Source organism: Lepisma saccharinum, chromosome 8 (assembly GCF_977018435.1).
Source record: "Lepisma saccharinum chromosome 8, izLepSacc3.1, whole genome shotgun sequence".
NCBI classification, from domain to species: domain Eukaryota; kingdom Metazoa; phylum Arthropoda; class Insecta; order Zygentoma; family Lepismatidae; genus Lepisma; species Lepisma saccharinum.
In genome coordinates this window covers 52696186-52715313 of record NC_139236.1, presented here as the reverse complement: position 1 = coordinate 52715313, position 19128 = coordinate 52696186, and the positions used below count along the sequence as shown (strand labels likewise).

The window sequence follows — 19128 nt, the reverse complement described above, 5'->3', positions numbered from 1 at the left end:
AAATGCATATGCACTCTACAAACAAAAAATATGTAATATACCACGAAATATATGAAAATATGTAACATGAAATTAACGTATAACATTCCTAGCATTGTACTTGGCAGACATTTGTAATTTTTTCTTTACCATACACAAAGGAAAAAATATGTAGTTAAAAAAATCCAGACATATGAAATCAAGACGATTGAACGTTAATAACTTGAACATACCAGTCTTGTATACACGAAGCAGCAGCATCGTTTCGCTTTCAAAACGTTTATTTCTTTGGTTTAAAAATAATTTTCACTGTCTTGATAATGCATCACAAATTTCGTTTGAAGATATGCGCCGGTTTTCTATAAACGTGGGGATTATGTAAGAGAAACAAATGGGAAATTTTGCCAAGAGTGAGGAAATTTGTGAAACACAATCCAGCCACATAACCTCAGGAGCTCGCTGAGAATATTTAGAGGCCGGGATAAAGAGAAAGACAAAGGAGCCTTTTCGGCGGCTAATGACACATGAAATTAACTCCCTATGAAATACAGAGACTCGTTATCCTGCAGTATGTTCCGTGGCAGGCAATCATTATCCCTCGCTGGATTTTCTCAGCGGGGAAAGAAACCTGGGGATTGTTACCAGATGAAAGGTTTCCGCCGTGAGGTGATATTACATCCTTACGAGTGGCTTCTGACGTCATGAAGGCTGTTTCTTTTCTCTCTGTCTTGTTTCCCGGTCTTTCGGAGACGGCAGAAGAGAAATTGAGAGAGAGAGACGGAGGGGGGGGGGGATAGGTCTAGACGAACGTGTGGTATTATCTGGAGGGAGTCGTAGAGAAAGAATTATGGGTGTCCCTTGCTTACATCCGGAGAGAACATCTGCTCGTCTTTTCTACAGGTCTCCACCAACCCCACCCTGCTTCGTACTGTACCATGAGCTACTTCTCATGAATTTAATGACGGGAAAAGTATTTGCAAGGCCTGTGGGACAGATTCCTCAACCTCTTCAGCTCATATTCTGTTCTTGACGGCATTCCTCATATCGGAGTAGCTCAACGGACGAGTTATTCAAAATTCAACGGAAGCCTCTTTTGCGTTGTGAGGTTCATTCAGAAGAGATTGCGCACATTTGGGAAAGCATCACTACGGCCGAAAGCTATTGTAAGGCATGATCCAATTGTTGTTCAACGTAGCTTACTAAACATTCGTTCATGGCAGGAACTATACCTCCAGGCCCCCATTCACAGCGCAGGACAGTTATTTTGACAAAAACCTGTTTCTTTGCTGACTGCTTCGGTGGAGGAGGGATTCTAAGGTTGCCGCTTATTGCCCAAACAGGGTGATAGTTTTAATTGGCTGTTTCACCGCAAGTTTCTTCGTAAGTAAACGCAGCAACAGCGGGTCACTGCTATCGAGGCGGTCCTCACGCCGGGATTTAGCTTGGCCGGACTCTTAAATCTCGTTTGGACTAACCTGTTGTTATTCCCGCGCTTAGGGGTGTCGCCGCTAACTACTGTCAGCAGCACGTTGAGGAGAAGCCACCTTCCAAATAAGTTAGACGGGAATGCAGAAATATAGGAATACGTACAGAACACACTAACCACTACCACGCATAACCCTCTGCCCACAAATCAGTTCTGGTACTAACGATGACCCTGTGCCTCAATCTGATTGGCTGGGATGGTCAGGGCCTCGAAGAAAAGACGCCCTTTCTGAGTCTTAAGGTATCGTCGCTGGCGGGGGGGGGGGGGGGCAGACACACCGAAACGACGCTTCACACAACCACGTGCATGGTGAGCATTTTCTTAAGACTGAGGAATGAAATTAGAAAGAGATTTCCTTTATCTTGTATTAGTTTCCTTTAATTAATTATACATTGTCATTACTTAAGACTTATTTCATTATTCTAAATTTATATATTCCTGTTCACGAAATAAATATATATAGGAAAAGCCATTCTAAATATAAACTATCTTGACATCGAAGCTTATAGATTCGAGTCCTGGCCTGGACATGGTTGCTTCGTTGTGAGTCTCGCGTCAGCACTGCCTAATTAGCATCCATGTTCATAGTCTCGTTTGGTCAAAATAGGAAGAGAAGCGACGCAAAACAACAAACATACAAATACGAATGCAAACTAGCACACCACTTTTTCAATTTCAAACAATAGAGCTCCGATTCGTATATCGCCTACAATCCATCCCAGTGCGAGTTTAACTGTCGATATAAATAAATATTCACCGTAAAACTGAGAAACTAATCCAAAATGAGAGGGTCTTGCACACTGCAGGATACATTAGGAAAAGAATGCTGTTATTACTGAAAATGAAGGGAGGCAGCATTACGTTCAATTTACCGGCCAACGGCTTCTCATTTCCGCACAAGTGCTGCCTCCCGTATTCCAAAGAACAAGATCAATACCTTTTAATTAAAGATAAGGGGCAATTTTGCTTCAGGAGAATTTATTTGCTGAGATGACGTTTTGCAGGAGAAAGAACAGAGGCGGAGAAGACATCTCAAAGAAATATAAATGCTTGCCATGAAAAACTGTAAATAGCTGTATGAGAATTAAAAATGGGTCCATTCGCTCAGGCGCCTGGTTGTTATGCGGGAGACGCGGGTTCGTTTAGCATAAAGCAGACCGGTGGTTCAGTCTGCCAGCTCCTGATCGATGGGTACCTGGGAGGTAAAGGATGTCTGAGCCTGGTGACAATCACATCATCTTAACCGTGGCCGAGGTCGAGAATACGGGTAAGCCCTAACCTTCATACCACACCCCCTATGTGCATTCTTGGCACTGTATGATGCACAGAAACAAAACTTTGCCTCTGTAAACTTTCTCAGGTGTTCTTTCTCACAGTGAATATTAATACGATATTTAAAATATTTATTTATTTCGAACACAATAGGCAAGTGCCTAATTGCAGCGTTCTTCTCATAATTTCACGTGATTTAAAAAATAAGGAAGATGCATGAAATTACAGAAATAGAAGCAGACATACACATTTTGTCACAACGAAAAGTACAGCATGTCAAAGATAAAGTAAATGTACATAACAACGAAAAAAAAATACTTATGGTAACAAGAAGATAATGCAAGTTAAATTGAAAGAAATTTCAGGTTAGCGTGTATAAAGACAGTCTATTTGCACATGGAGCTGTAAAGAATACAATATGTAATGTATTAACCTTACACTAAGTATTTCAGATCTAAAAACCACCGCATCCCCACGAGGTGAAAAAAGCCTATTTGGAATCGAACCTGGGACAGCTCGCACCAAAGGTGAGAGTGCTAACAATTGGGCTACGCGGGAGTTCAAAGCGTAAAGAAATACTATTATAATGTTTAAAAAAGAGAAATTCAACGGCAGAATATTACAGGGATGGAACGATATTAAATGTTTACAGACACCGATGAAGCACTGATAATAGTCTCTCTACTTTGGTTATTTTATGCCGCGCAACTACATCTTAGGCTATGACCTCATCAATGACGTAGTAATCAAGAGGTCCCGGGTATCGATTTAACTTTAAACCGTAGGTCCACTCCCGAATATCCTACCTGTGAATAAAGCGAACTTTAAACTCAAGCTTACGTCCAGTTTTATCCAGGATTCGAACCTAAGGCTCCTTTCTACATTCGCAGCCCGTTACGTTAACCATTAAGCCAAAGATGCCGTTAAAGAACCCAAGCCAATAATCGGCATTAACGCAATTCGATGTAACACAGTAAACATTACATTAAGATCTTGAATAATTAAGTATACTCTGTTATCTTAATAATACTAACATGAAAGAACATTTAGACAATTCGGGAATCGATATTCCTATCACGCGCAATTTGACCTTCCAATGGTGTTATTTATTGCTAAGGAATAGAGTCGTGCAAGAGATGACGTAATATTTTCCGCTTTCTATATTTTATGCAAAAATCGGGCCAATTCTATACTTTATAGCATGACATATATTCTACTTCCGACTTCATGACCGCAGTACAAAGAAAGTATGGAACTGGAGTTATAAATTCTTGAATCACGCCACAGGGAAGTTTCTATGAAATTTCAATTTGACAGTCCATACAACAATCAGAGCGACGTACTTTTTTATATAGCTATATCAAAGCTTTTAGCTCGTGCCATTGATTTGCAAATTTACCAATTTAGTTTGTGTGTAAATATCAAAACATAGCGAACACTACAACAATGCACACGGCTAAAGTCATTGTGATTTTGGCCAAGTGGCTAGAGACACTACCACAAGCTGCACACAAGTGAATAGCCACTTTCCCCTCCAGTCTACAAAAAAGCATTTACTGTGCATGTGAAACCAAGAAACCAAGGCGACACGATGCACGCTATTGAGAAAATGGCGCTAGTCCGACTGACACGCTAGCGACAAGCGACATGTGCAGCTCGTCGTGTCACTCCGGTATGAAACGTTGAATTTATTAATGAAGGTTCGTTTTCAAGTGAGAAATGAAGCTTGTCGTTTGTTACTTCGGGACGCGTAGTGATACATAATTTATTGTGGCGTGCATGCTGTATTAGTTTCGCTTTTATTGAGAATTTTTGCCAACAGAAATGCTGCCAAAAAAAAAAGAAAAAAAGAACAACATAATTTTTATAGAAAAGACTACATGTGCGGAAGGATTTCACGTAACATTCTGTGTACCATTATGATTGTAAAGAGAACAGAAAAATAAACTTTAACTGTAATATATACAAATATGAAATTGGATGAGCTGAAAGAACATACATGATACGACATCAATCTCGATCTGCCTGTTCTAGTCCACAATCGATAACTTTTAATTTTGGAGAAACTACAAAAGTTTAGAACATAAAATTCGGTGGACAGAAACATCAACTTAATGCTAACCTAATATGATATAAAGGATCTTGTTCTGATATTATATTTTATCTCCAATATCTCAAAAGTAAATAAAGCTACACATATGTAATTTGGTGTACAGAAAGATACATAAAGTATGAACATAATTCCAGAAATTTTCACTATTCGTCCCTTTATTTGTCTGGTCATCTCAATAGGGGAAAAATGGTAATCGTCATTGTAGGAACCTATCTCTAACCAATAAAAGTAGAAATACATTGTGTGGTAGAACATCATTAGTGACAATCAGATTGATTAAATAAAATATCAGTTATATGGTACAAAAAGAAAATATCGTATTTTCAATTCCGATTCAATGCCTAATTAATTATGATACAAATTATCGTCATTAGTAATTGGGAAAATATCCATAACCAATAAACAAAAAGATGTGGAAATGTACTGATTAGGCTGTCAGGTAGTAAATGCCGCCCCAATTCTTTAAAAATGTAATACATAGTTTACATTGCATAAGGTCGTCATTATATCTACACTTGTAGCGCAGAGGAGATGCTAGCGGAAAAATGATCTATTTTATGCGTGAAATATGATATGACATCGACATGTTCCAAGATTTTCCACTGGTACAATTTCTTGCATAGCAGGAATGTTGAGGAAAATGCATCCGTTTAAAGAAGGTCTGAGACTAAAAGTCAATCATTGAAAAGGTAAAATAGGAAAGCATACACCTAGCAAATTTTTAAATGAAATGCTAACATTAAAAATTACTTCAAGACTTTAGTTTGCTTCTAATAGAGAAATTAAAATAATATTATATAAATGTGAACGTTTCCCTAGGTTACGAAAATAACATGGAATGTAAATCAGAACTAGCTGCTCTAGAAGACGACTACATAATATTTAAGCTGATATCTGCGTGACTTACCTGCGAGTATCCATAGACCATGATGCTCTTTTTCTCTGGCTCGTGTAAGATACGGCCGCCTCCTTGGACTTTGCATTTGAGCCCCAGTTTCTTAGCATCTTCCTCGACTTGATCCAAGATGTCGGCTGTGAAGAAAAAGAAAATTCGTTAGGCAAACGCAATGTATTTATGCGAGGGTCAAATGACAAGTATCTGTCTGATTCAAGGTAAAGAAAAGTAGAGAATTTACTTTGCAAGGTTTATAACACGTTTACTTAATATGTGAATATCCAATCTGCGAACCACTACTGATCAATTTGCGATCTTCATTGACTATCGAGTGTTCAATCCAACGATCATTCATCAATAATACTTACTTAATCCCTCCTCTTCTACCTTGCAGAGTAGAGGTTTCCCAGAAGGATCGCCATCTGTCCCTGTCCTGCAACAGATCTTGCACTTCTTTCCAGACTTTGTTCCTTACTTCCACAGCTCTCTCTACATCATCTTCCCACACTTTTCTAGGTCTTCCTCTTGATCTTGTCCCCTGCATTTTCACTTGGTACATCGCTCTGGCTCTGTGCATCCCAGCCATTCTCTTCACATGACCAAACCATCTTAATTGGTTCTGTTCTCTCAAACGCAAGAATGTAATTTCCATTGTTTGTAGTTTACATTGTTGTTTTGATGTCAATGTCCAGGACTCGCAACTCTGTATAGTTTTGTACGCTGCTAATTTTGTTGATTTTTGTTATTTCCTTTCTATCGAGAAAGTTTCTCTTCAAGGCATTAAATAAACGTTGCTGCTTGGATTCTGACGCTAATTTCATTGTCTATTTTACCATCTTGTTGTAGCGTTGCTCATATGACCATAATTAATTATAAATACTTTGAATTACTATGAAATTGTGCAATTTAGCGCCTTCAGGTATAGAACCCGTGACATCTTGATTAGAAGGCGACACCGTTACCGCTAGGGTACCGCACAATTGCTGCCCTCATTCGACGCAACGAAAGAGGCAGAAATTCATGACATCTCATCTTCCATCTGCCCTGTCCATTTGCTCTGGCCACTTCCACTCCGCGGGTCAACAATACTGACCCTCCCCCGGTTCTTCTAAGCTTCTCTCCTGCACCGTGTTGACTTGGTGGCGAAGTTTGCCTTGTATTTTGAGCTTGCCTTTCGAAAGCCGAAAAGTTGTTTACCACTCGAGGCGAACTTAACTTATAATGGTACCTAGGCTGGAAGGGGAGAAAGAAGAGAGTTCTCGAAGCCATAGCAACGTTGCTGAAATATTTTTGCCTTGGCTGTGGCAGCTGAGCTTGCATCTCCGTCAAGTTACTGTAATGAAGAGGCTCGCCAGAAGAAGTAGGAACTAAGCAAATAACAAACAATGTACAGAAACATGGATTGATTGATTGATTTAAAATTTTTGGGTACAGATGGTCATTTTGCACTCTTCAATGTATGCGGGAAATATCCCCTTATCTAAAACTCTGACTTAAAATGTTAAAAGGATCCCCTAGAGAAAGGTTCAAAGTTTAAGGTTATTGAGAGACCTTCACAAGACAAACATAATACATGATTGATTGATTTGCTTTATTTTACTTCCCTTTTTGTGCTACTTTTGTCTAATTTGCGAAGATGAGGATGAGTAATGATTGGACACTCACAAATATACATGCCCAGGCCGGGATTCGAACCAGGGAACACGATGTGCTAACCACTCCGCCACGGAGGGCGGCACAGAATACATGAAAAAAAGTAAGAAGAAATCAAATACTTCCCTCACACACATTGTAAGAGAGCAGTTCTAAAAAAATTATAAACATTTGGTAAAACACTGCCGTCATTTCCCAACAGGGATGATAGACAATTGGGAATATAAAAATGGCGACTCAGGAAAGCAAGAATATAAGCAGAGGGATATCAGGTTGTAATTTTATTGTTTTGAAGGGCATGGAAGAACGGTCAAAAATGTCTTTAAAAAGGGCAAATGATTGTAATGTCTTATCATCTTTAGGCAGTTTTTGTGAATCAGGGATTTTACCCAGATCCCGATTTATATATGTGGAAATCCTTCCCTTCCACTGCATGTGCAATTTCAGTTGTAACTTTTAGACCAAGGCACTGTTCGAATGCGAATGACGTGCCTAGCTCGGGTGTACGAATCCAAGTTCGAAAAGGGAGTAGAGCGAATCCGTGAATCTTGATTACAAAGCGATAGCTATAACTATAAACGCTAGATGATTGTGTTATCCATTAAGATGTGGATGATACAGGGTGTTCGGAATGGGACTGACAGGTTTTAAAAGTTTGTGGTTTTAATATGGATAGATGTAGATAAAAAGAAAAGCAAGCATTTTGAAGATAAACTCACCAGTTACAACTCAGCACAGCTCAGTATAGCTCCACATGAGCTCCTTTTGTGATACGGATGATGTTCAACCTGAATTCAATTGCTCTCCACGTATTCTGTAGCATCAGAAGCGTAACAAAAGCAATCGCATTCTTAATTCGATCCTGCAGTTCTTGTAGGTTTCGTACCTTTGGGCCAGAATACACAATGTCTTTTACATAACCCCAGAGAAAAAAGTCCAGAGGGGTAACATCAGGCGAGCGTGGTGGCCAGGAAACGGGCCCATCACGGCCTATCCAACGATCAGAAAATTCCCTATCAAGATACTCCCTCACTTGTAGGCTCCAATGTGGCGGAGTACCATCTAGTTGGAATATCACTGTAGGTTGTAAATGACTTAATTGGGGAACTGCAAAGTTTTCGAGCATGTCTAGGAACACATTTCCGATTATTGTTTGCTCCACGAAAAAGGATAGGTCGTTTTGGGCCAATTTCCTGGCCTGTATGTATCAATAACTTATGTGCTAAGATAGCAACACTGACGGAAACTTTTGAGAAGAAATCGCACATTCTTTTAAAACACGAATGACAGGTCGAGACAACCCTCAGCGACGCCAATCACAAACTGTCAATACCTATCAGGAAAACGCATGATCCTCGCAAGCAAGTTAGGAACTTCGGATGAGAGTAGCACACGCACGACTGCTTTCGCGTCCGCCCTCATCTGGCGCCACCGTCCGTGGGTAACGACATTACGTGACACGGATGACACCCGTGCAAGCGTTCGTTCAAGCCTTGGATAAACGGGCCGCCGCAATAGACACAACCCAACGAGAATTCCAAATTATGTAGAAAATTATCCACGGACAAAGACGAAAGAGAACTGCATTTATACTCGGAAACAAGGAATTAGGCGGGTTGCAGTGTTGCCACATCGTTGCATCCTCTAGGAACGCTAAAGACTGTGCACACATACGAAACGGAACGCAGTTTTGGCACCTGGACCGTACACTTGTATTTCAGGAATTCATTTACGTAAACAATGACATAATCACCAGTAACTCTTGCAATACGTATCATATAATCCGCGCCATTCGAAACAACGAATAAGTATTAGCATTAGTAAGCATGCTGGGTAAAAAGGAGCATGAAAATGGCGGAAAAATCGAGTTCTTTCATGAAACCCAAAAACAGAGCTATAAAACGAATTTTAGCTTCAATAACTGGAGGTCACAGAAGATCGACAAATAAAACAGTCGGTGATAAACACCAGAACCATAAAAGTGCAGCGCCAATAAATGAATCGAGAGCAAATGAAGAATGGGTGGAGAAAGCAATAGGAAAATTCCAGGATCGTACTTTCATCGCCCCCTTAGGAGAAGAATTTAATAATTCTATTCTTTCACTCACACCAAAAACTATATGGAATGGTATTCGAAAGGACCACTTTTAAGGTTCGAACATTTTAATATAACTAAATACATTATTCGAAATTCCTCTCTGAACAACGTACCCATTGGAAAGTTACTATTCTCTAGATTCTTTCCCTCTCCAAGCTCATATCGTTTAAATGTTTACATAATTTTATAATATGTGCGACAACGTCGAGTGAGTCTAACATAATCTAGTTCAGCTCCAACATTATCTAATCAGATCCAAACATGCATCGCCCGTCTTGTACGTATGCCTCCGTGGCGGAGTGGTTAGCACAGCGCGCTATTACGGCAGGATTCGATTCTCGGCCTGGGTATGAGTGTTCTTTGTGAGTGTCCTTCATCAATTTCATCATATCATCACTTATCCTCCTCCTCGTGATTAGCCAAAAGTGGAGTAAAACTAATCAAATCTCCGTAACTTTTATGGATTAATCGCAATAATAATAATAATTCAATGCTAGGCCTGTTTATTTGTGTATATAAGTGCATCGCATCGGCTGCGTGTAAAACCTTAAGGCATGCAGTCGCTGCATACACGTCAAATGGAATTCACCAGAAGTGGTTTCGTTTGTGCGTCGAACGCTAGAGAACGCATGCGGCTGCTGCAACGACTCCTCTGGCAGCAGCCAGCCTGCAGCGATCGCATGCGTTCCGGTAGATTCTCGTGTTCCTCGATTGCACAACTTGTGTTTATTGCTTGGAAGAATCAGTTTCAACAAAGAGGATGATTCAAAACTGTGGACAACTGGTTGCAGTTCAACAAGTATTATGCGTTCCCTCTCACAAAGACTGCAAAGGTGTGGTGCTGAGGGATAATATTTGGGAAGAAATGGTACCCTCACATCTGGAGAATAGAACAGGTGAATAGAAACTGCAAGCAGCTTAATTAGTGGCCCTGAGTCTACGAAAAATATTATTTTAACATAGTTACATATTTCGGTGATTTATCTACATACAGGGTGATTCTAAAGGTGTAGTACAAACGAAAACCACAGATACCTCCCATGAAATAGAGACGAAAGTTCCCCTTCCACTTTGCCGAGAGATGCCTCCGTGAGGAGCTAGACAACGCCGAAAACGTGTGAAAATGAACTTCACACCTTTGTACAGCCAGTTCCAGTGAAGATAGAAAGGCGGAACAAACGAAGTCAAAAGGAACACCAAAGTCGCCCATCCGAAAAACACTAGGCGGCAGCTGCGCAACGCATGCGCATGGGGTTCCACAAAGGAAATAGGAGTGTCCCGCAAGACAAGTGAAGGGAAAGGGTAGCGATCGACAACGGTAAGGAGAAAAGAAGCTATGAAGCATGAAGTAACAATTGCACAGCGGGAAACAAACACCATGACTGAAGCAGTGCAGTCGAGAAAAGTAGTGCGGGGTTGCAGAACCACGGGAGGACGACGTAGGATGTAAAAACACACCGAGAATGCAAGCAAAGTGGTCCGTGACACTCGACAGGCAACAGACGCGTACATGGTTAGGGGCAGAAATGGCGGCGCTGGCGGTGCAGCGCAAGGGGAGTCCCCAAAACACAGTGGGGAGACACCGCAGCAAGAAAAGCAAGGTGCAACAAAAGAGAAAGAGGACCGGACGCGGAATGGTACCTGCCAAGGAGACAACACATGTGGGACGAGGGATTCCCCGCAGCAGCACCGAGGGGATGTCACACAAATTTCGTGCGTCAGCAGGACAAACACAGCAACTACGGGCACAGGAGGTTATTGCTAATGAAAGGTGCACGTACAGATAGGACCACGTACCCCGTACTGACGTTGTAACAAACGTCGTGATGGGGCTCAATCAGCCTCTTAGAAATTAAGCCGGAGGCACATCGCTGGGTGGGAGCGGGCGAAAGCTGCTGGAGTGTCGTACGGACCCCACCACTCCGTACGGTGGACGACACTAATGGACGAGGTCGGAATGTTTCCATCCCGATCACCAGGTCTACCGTTCCCAGACCTGACGCGGCTGCTTGCTTCCGAGCGCAACCCCAGCCGAACAACTCGAGTCCCTCCTCGGCCGCAGCCTTCCGCTCCGAAACCAAGCGTGGCCTCACACCACCGCAGCCGCACACTGCCGCGTGGGTGTGAGACCGGGCCGAGCAAGGCTGGACAGATAAACTGCGTGAGACAATCGTGTAGTGAAGCTACGTGGGAGTATGCACGTCTGTTCAACTGCTGGGTTACCCCACATTGGTGTACACAAACACCACACGATCGTACGTAGTGCTCCCCGTCGGCTCGAGCAAGACGGACGAAGTACGTGTTGTGGGTGAATGGGGCAAGAATGAAGGACGCTACATGTGTTCCACGATGACAAGGCCCCAGAGTACATGGTCCCACCTGACGGCAGTGGTCAGGTAGTGAAGAGCACAGGCACTGGTGGCTCAGGAACGTCAGCTGATTGTACCACAGCGCCGTGCGGACGTGTGGGCTGATTGGAAGTGCAGCGTCAGGGAGCGTATCAGTGAAAGAGCCGGTGCGGTGGTGGTGTGCTTGACGTACGACAATTGAGTACGTTGTTTCGAAGCCGTTGTGACCAGTGTGTGTGTGTGTGTGTGAGTGTGTGTGTGTGTGCCACCTGTGCACTGCAGTACAGTATTCCATAATTGGCACTATCCTCCCCGTACCATGGAACGCTACACATTTGTAGAACTGAGGGACATGCATTTTGTCTACGGCCTTGCAGAAGGCAATGGCCGAGCAGCTGCACGCCTTTATCGCGGACGGTATCCGGAGAGGCGACAACCCGACAGCAGGTTGTTTTCGAACGTGCACCGTACCCTTGGTGAATCGGGTGTGTTACGTGCAGGCCATCATGTCGGTCACCCAAGACATGTGCGCACCGCGGCGGTCGAGGAGGACGTACTTGCTCGCGTGGACGACACACCGTCCACTAGCACCCGTAGCATTGCACGTGCAGTGGGAGTATCACAGTCGACAGTGTGGCGTGTCCTTCATGATGATCTGCTGTATCCCTATCATCCACAGCGAGTCCACGCGTCGCAGGCTGGGGATTACCCACGACGTGTGGAATTCTGTCAACGACTGTTGCAGTTTTGTACCGACGATCCCCGTTTTTTGCGCCATGTGCTTTTCACGGACGAGGCAACATTCACCCGTGAGGGCATCTTCAATTGCCGAAACAGCCATGTGTGGGATTATGAAAATCCACATGCAACAGTCGAGGTGCACCATCAGACCCAGTTTGCAGTGAATATCTGGGCAGGTATCATCGATGAACAGATTATCGGTCCATACTAGCTGCCACCACGTTTAAATGGCCGCCTCTATCGCACCTTTCTTGCATCAGTCCTTCCAGAGCTGCTAGAAGATGTACCCCTAAACGTGCGACATCGTATGTGGTTTCAATTGGATGGAGCGCCTGCACATTTTGATGGCACAGTGCGAACCCTTTTGCACCCTACCTACCCACAGCGCTGGATCGGCAGAGAGGGCCCCGTCCCCTGGCCCGCCCGTTCGCCTGACCTCACACCAATGGATTTCTTCTTGTGGGGCCAGCGAAAACACTCGTCTACGAGACCCCGGTGCCTGACAAGGAAACATTGGTAGCGCGGATACTTGCAGCATCGGCCGAGGTGTGTACCATGCCAGGGATTTTTGATAGGGTTCGCCAGAATTTCCTGCGACGCTGCAATGCCTGCATTGAATGTGGTGGTCGTCAATTTGAGCAACTTTTGTAACAACGTCAGTCCGGGGTACGACTACGTACTACGTACTATTCCTATCTGTAAGTGCACCTTTGCGTGGCAATAAACCTCCTGTGCCCGTAGTTGCTGTGTTTGTCCTGCTGGCGCACGACCTCTGTGTGACATCCCCTCGGGGCTGCTACGGGGAATCCCTCGTCCCGCATTTGTTGTCTCCTTGACAGGTACCATTCCCCGTCCGGTCCTCTTTCTCTTTTGTTGAACCGTGCTTTGTTCTTGCTGCGGTGTCTCCCCACTGTGTTTGGGGACTCCCCACGCGCTGCATGTGTTTGTTTCCCGCTGTGCAATTGTTACTTCATGCTTCATTGCTTCTTTTGTCCCTACCGTTGTCGATCGCTACCCTTTCCCTTCACTTGTCTTGCGGGACACTCCTATTTCCTTTGTGGAACCCCATGCGCATGCGTTGCGCAGCTGCCACCTAGTGTTTTTCGGATGGGCGACTTTGGTGTTCCTTTTGACTTCGTTTGCTCCGCCTTTCTATCTTCACTGGTATTGGCTGTACAGAGGTGTGAAGTTCATTTTCACACGTTTTCGGCGTTGTCTAGCTCCTCACGGAGGCATATCTCGGCAAAGTGGAAGGGGAACTTTCGTCTCTATTTCATGGGAGGTATCTGTGGTTTTCGTTTGTACTATACCTTTAGAATCACCCTGTATTTCGCAAGCTTTGGCTACATACAAATCTGGGCCTTGGAATCAGTGTTGATCGACGAGAAGATGAGGTAGACTTATTGTACAAGGGTCTGGCAATGCCAGTGAAAAAATTGCCACTGTATTTACAGTCACAGGCAAAACTTAAATCCGTGCAAATAGTGACGGAACTGGGAAATCAATCCACAAATGAGACGCTGAGTGTGGAAAATATTGTGTTTATATCAGAATTCACAAATTCGATTTAAATATTCAGGAAATATTGATAAATGGTATCAATGAAGCATTCGTCTCTGTTTGATGATTGTATTCATCTAATTATGAGAACCCACTACGATAGTAACAAATATTGATTGTAAACAAGATTTTTCTTACTGTTTTTGAAATTAATTTCTGAATATCGTTCATAAAAGCACTAACTAACTAACTAACTCCCTAGCCTTCTTAAACCCGAAGGTTCATGGCTGCAGCAACACAGGCCTTCCATCTTTCCCTATCTTGAGCAAGTTCTATATACTCTTTTCCATCCCTACCGATTTCCCTTAGGTCCACCTCAACGTTGTCCCTCCATCTTCGTCTTGGCCTTCCTAGAGGTCTCTTACCATCAGGTTTCCCAACAAGAATCCTGTAAACTCCTCTTTACTCTCCCATTCGTGCCACATGGCCGGCCCACCTAAGTCTTCTTGATTTAATTATTCTAATAATATCTGGACATGAATACAAATTATGTAGTTCTAAATTATGTAACCTTCTTCACTCACCTGTCTCCTCATCCCTTTTAGGTCCAAAGATTTTCCTAAGGATCCTATTTTCAAATACTCTCAATTTATGTTCCTCTTTCAATGTAAGGGACCAAGTTTCACATCCATATAATACTACAGGCAAAATTACTGTTTTGTATATTTTAACTTTTAGTTTCTTAGATATTAAACGAGAAGACAAAAGTTTATGAAGAGAGAAGTAACATGCATTTCCTGAATTAAGCCTGCTTTTTATTTCCTCTTTAATATAATTTTCATTTGTTAATATTACTCCTAAGTATTTGAATTTGGAAACTGGTTCAAACGAGTTGTAATCAATAATTAGATTTTGATTATTACCTAACACTTGGTTTCGGCCTGTAAGCATATATTTAGTTTTCTCTTTGTTAACTTCCAAATCTATCTCTTTAGCAGTTTTGAAAAATATTTTAGCATTATTCTTAATTGTATTCACATCATCCCCCAGTAAGTCTACATCATCTGCATATGCTAACAACTGAGTCACACCATTTAATTTTAGTCCTTCTTTAGTTTCTTTTACCTTCCTAACAGCATATTCTAAGGCAAAATTAAACAGCAATGGAGATAATGCATCTCCTTGTTTTAACCCATCATGAATTGTAAATTTGTCAGACATATTAATACCCACACGAATTTTACTTTCTGTTTCACTGGTGCATATTTTTATCATACTAACAAGCTTCTTAGGTATTCCAAACTCTACTAATATATTATATAATTTATCTCTTTTGACCGAATCATATGCTTTTTTGAAATCAATGAATAGCTGATGAACATTTTGATTATATTCCCACTTTTTTTCAAGTGTCTGTCTGATGTGAAAAATTTGATCTGTAGTTGATCTGTTACGTTTAAATCCACATTGATAATCACCTATAATTTCATTAGCATATGGGGTTAGTCTTGTTAAAAGAATGTTAGAAAATATTTTATATGTTGTTGAGAGTAGAGAAATTCCACGGTAATTATTTCAGTTCATTTTATCACCTTCTTTAAACACAGGAACAATTATGGATTCTTTCCACTGTTGAGGGATTTCTTCTTTATTCCATATTAAACAAATTAATTTATGAATTTGACATATTAATGAATTTCCACCATATTTAATTAACTCAGCTGGTATTAAATTGAAAAGTAAAATTAACGAAATTGAAACAAACAGCAAAAATAAAAATATCAGAGATTTATATAAAGGTGTAAATGAGTTTAGAAAGGGGTGGCAACCTAAATTAACTTGATAAAAGATAAAGACGGTGATTTTCATAATAGCACACAAAACAGAATAAAACTGATTGATTCCTAACCCGAAAAAATGCGTGGAACTTCGTTTCATTGTGAGATTTTTGGAATTATGTTGTAATGGTATCCTTCATTTATCCTTTTGTACATCTCATCTGTTCTCCCTTCATTTCTTTTATTTTAAAATTTACTGTCTTTGGACGTGATCATACAAGGTGCGGCTGTGTTGATAGCGTAATTTGAGTAGGAAATGACATTGATGCTGCTAGCAGGGTCGATATACTGTGCATGAATTACTGTTTGCTGTAGACTGTGCTTCACTTGTTTGATGTTACTGTGTGTAGTGTGAGAACAGTGGAATACAGAACACCGTGCTTTCATTGCCGAAGTATATTTTGACTGTCAAGAGCAATAATTATCTAACAATGGAGAGAGACTTCTTTCTTCCTCGATCGAGACGGCTCAATATGGATATCTACCATCTGTGGTTTCAACAGGATGGCGCCACGGCACACACAGCAAGAGTGTGCATAGATTACTTGCGAGAGAACCTTTCCACAGAAAGTGATATCCCGTTATGGTGACATCCCGAGGCCAGACCTATTCTGACTTCTTCTTATGGGCCTTTCTCAAGCAAGAAATATTCCAAACACGTTCTGTCACGATCTTGGAACTAAAGGATCGCATCAGACATGTCGGTACTAGTCTCCCGACAAACTTGTTCGAACGAGAAATGGGCAGCGTCCGACGCCGCTTTGAAGAATGTGTGGCACGCCGCTGTACTCATTTGCAGGGGTCATATTCAAACATTAACTGGTATATGACATTCCTTTCCATATAATTATGTACTAAGGTCATTAAAAAAAATACTCTCTTTTCCACATATAAATTACGACTTTATATTACGCTAGGAACGCTGCGACACCCATTATAATCATTAAAGGGGTATTTAGCACATATTTTACAGACTTTGTTAGCTACCCAAAAATGATTTATAAAGTTGTAGATTTAATACATAAGTTGGGAATTAAAGTAAGAATAAAAAGTAAAACAAAATTCTTAAATTAGCCTCCTTTATTGTCGGATTTCATTTCTTTACACTGGGACATTTACATCCATTAATTACAATTTATCAATCAAATAGTTAAATTTCGTAACAGCGGTTGAAATTAAATTATGATGTCTTCTGATGTTATAGTGAAGAACTCTTATATATGAGTTTTCGAGATTTGTTTTACAATCTATTAAACTGCTAAGATATTTTGTATTTGACAGAATATATTTATTCTCCCTGATGGCGTAGTGGTAACGTCGTCGCCTTGTGATCACATAGTGGTTCAGATCTCACGTTAAACAGTAGGTCACGTCCGTATTATACTAGTTGTACATAAAATGAACTAAAAACTAAAACTCAAAAATTCTAGACTAGACCAGAGATACATCTCCGTACAATTTTCAAGGACTTGTACTTGCCCATCCAAGCACTGCAAGATTGGTTCTAAGCTGCTTGGAAGGACAACAAAACAGTCCTATTGAAGCACCGCAGGCAGGCTTATCATATGCACGTAATGATGTTTTGTACACAGGATGACACAAGATCTCTGTGACTCCTGTTAAGATCACGCATGAGGACTGGTTCTTATTCAGTAGGATCAGTCCTTTGATCAAACAGTTCCAGCCATTTCAAGAAAGGCCTGACAGTAATCCGTCCACTTTCCTCAGCTGAAGAAAAGAAAATGCTTCCTGGAGGAGCATCCTTTTCCAGAATGACATCCATTGTTTTTTTTATTACAAAAAACAAAGAGAGAGGAGAAACAAAAATGTCCCCAGCAGTCGAGTGACGTGAATTTGCTGACCTTTTCTCCTTTCTTGATATCTTCTTACCATCGTTGTCATCAACAATAGAAATTCCAGATTCGCCGCAGTTGTGTATTCTGTTTGCGGAGAACATATTTCTATAGAAGTTCAAAGAAGGGATATACTTGCTGTTTGTTAAACTCTACAGTTCTTTGAAGTCTCCAGATGGCGTTCTCAGATGACCATAAAACTCATAATAAAATGGCTTACCTGGAACTGTATGGTCTTTATTAAATTGATGAAGTACGAGGGCCGTTCATTAAAAATTTCCCAGTTCTAGTGAATGTAGAATACTGAAATTTTATATGTGTAATTATACATATGTGCATAGGTCATGAGGTAATTTGCAATTCTGAACTCCTCTTAGTTTTTCTCTTACAAGTACTGAATTGAGACAAGGTGTAGTGATGGGTCCAGTGGAATACCGAGCAGTCATCAAGTTTCTTTACTTGAGAGGCCGCACACCAAAGGAAACGTTTAATGAGATGAAAGTGGCCTATGGAGAGGATGCCCCATCGTATGACGTAGTGAAGCACTGGCATCGTCAGTTCAAGTGTCGTCGGACTTCAGTAGAAACAACCCAAATTCCCGGGCAACCCCAGTCAGCCATTGACGAAGACACCATTGAGCAAGTGAAAGCCGCCATCTTAGAGGATCGCCGCATAACCGTTCGCCAACAAGCTGAAGATGTCAAGATCAGTGTGAGGTCTGTGGAAAAAATCATCCATAACCATTTGCACGTGCGGAAGGTGTCTGCCCGATGGGTTCCTCGGCTACTCACACCTTTCCAAATGCAGGAACGAGTCGCATGCTCCCAGGCTAATTTGACCATGTGCCACAAAAATCAGGAGGAATTTTTTGACAGACTAATCACCCAGGGTGAAACGTGGGTCCATCACTATGACCCAGAGAGCAAGCCCCAGTCAAAGGAATGGAAGCATGCTGACTCACCACCACCAAAGAAGGCCCGTGTCAAACCCTCAGCGGGCAAAGTGATGCTCATGGTTTTTTGGGACCAGCATGGAGTAGTTATGATGGATTTCCTGGCGAAGGGTACCACAAATACCGGGACGTACTACGCTTCACTGCTGCAGAAATTGTGGACGGCCATCAAAACCAAGAGGCGTGGCATGCTGACCAAAGGCGTCCACATCCTGCAAGACAACGCTCCAGTTCACAACTCGAATGTTGCCCAGACAGAAGCACGGTCCTGCGGATATGAAATCCTTCCTCATTCCCCGTACTCTCTAGACCTCGCACAATCAGACTTCCACCCTTCCAAACCATGAAGTCATTTCTGAAGGGGACGCACTTCCACGACGAAGAAACATTGATTTCTGAC

General features: G+C 41.8%; 1 protein-coding gene across 1 annotated transcript in view; it reads right to left on the bottom strand.

Moving 5' to 3' along the window:
* Positions 1-19128, bottom strand: part of LOC145991001 (14 kDa phosphohistidine phosphatase-like) — a 665202-nt gene that overhangs the window by 96538 nt on the left and 549536 nt on the right. The window contains exon 3 of the mRNA XM_083126652.1: positions 5758-5882. Coding sequence (XP_082982778.1) covers positions 5758-5882 — 125 coding nt within the window. The remainder of the gene's footprint in view (positions 1-5757; positions 5883-19128) is intronic.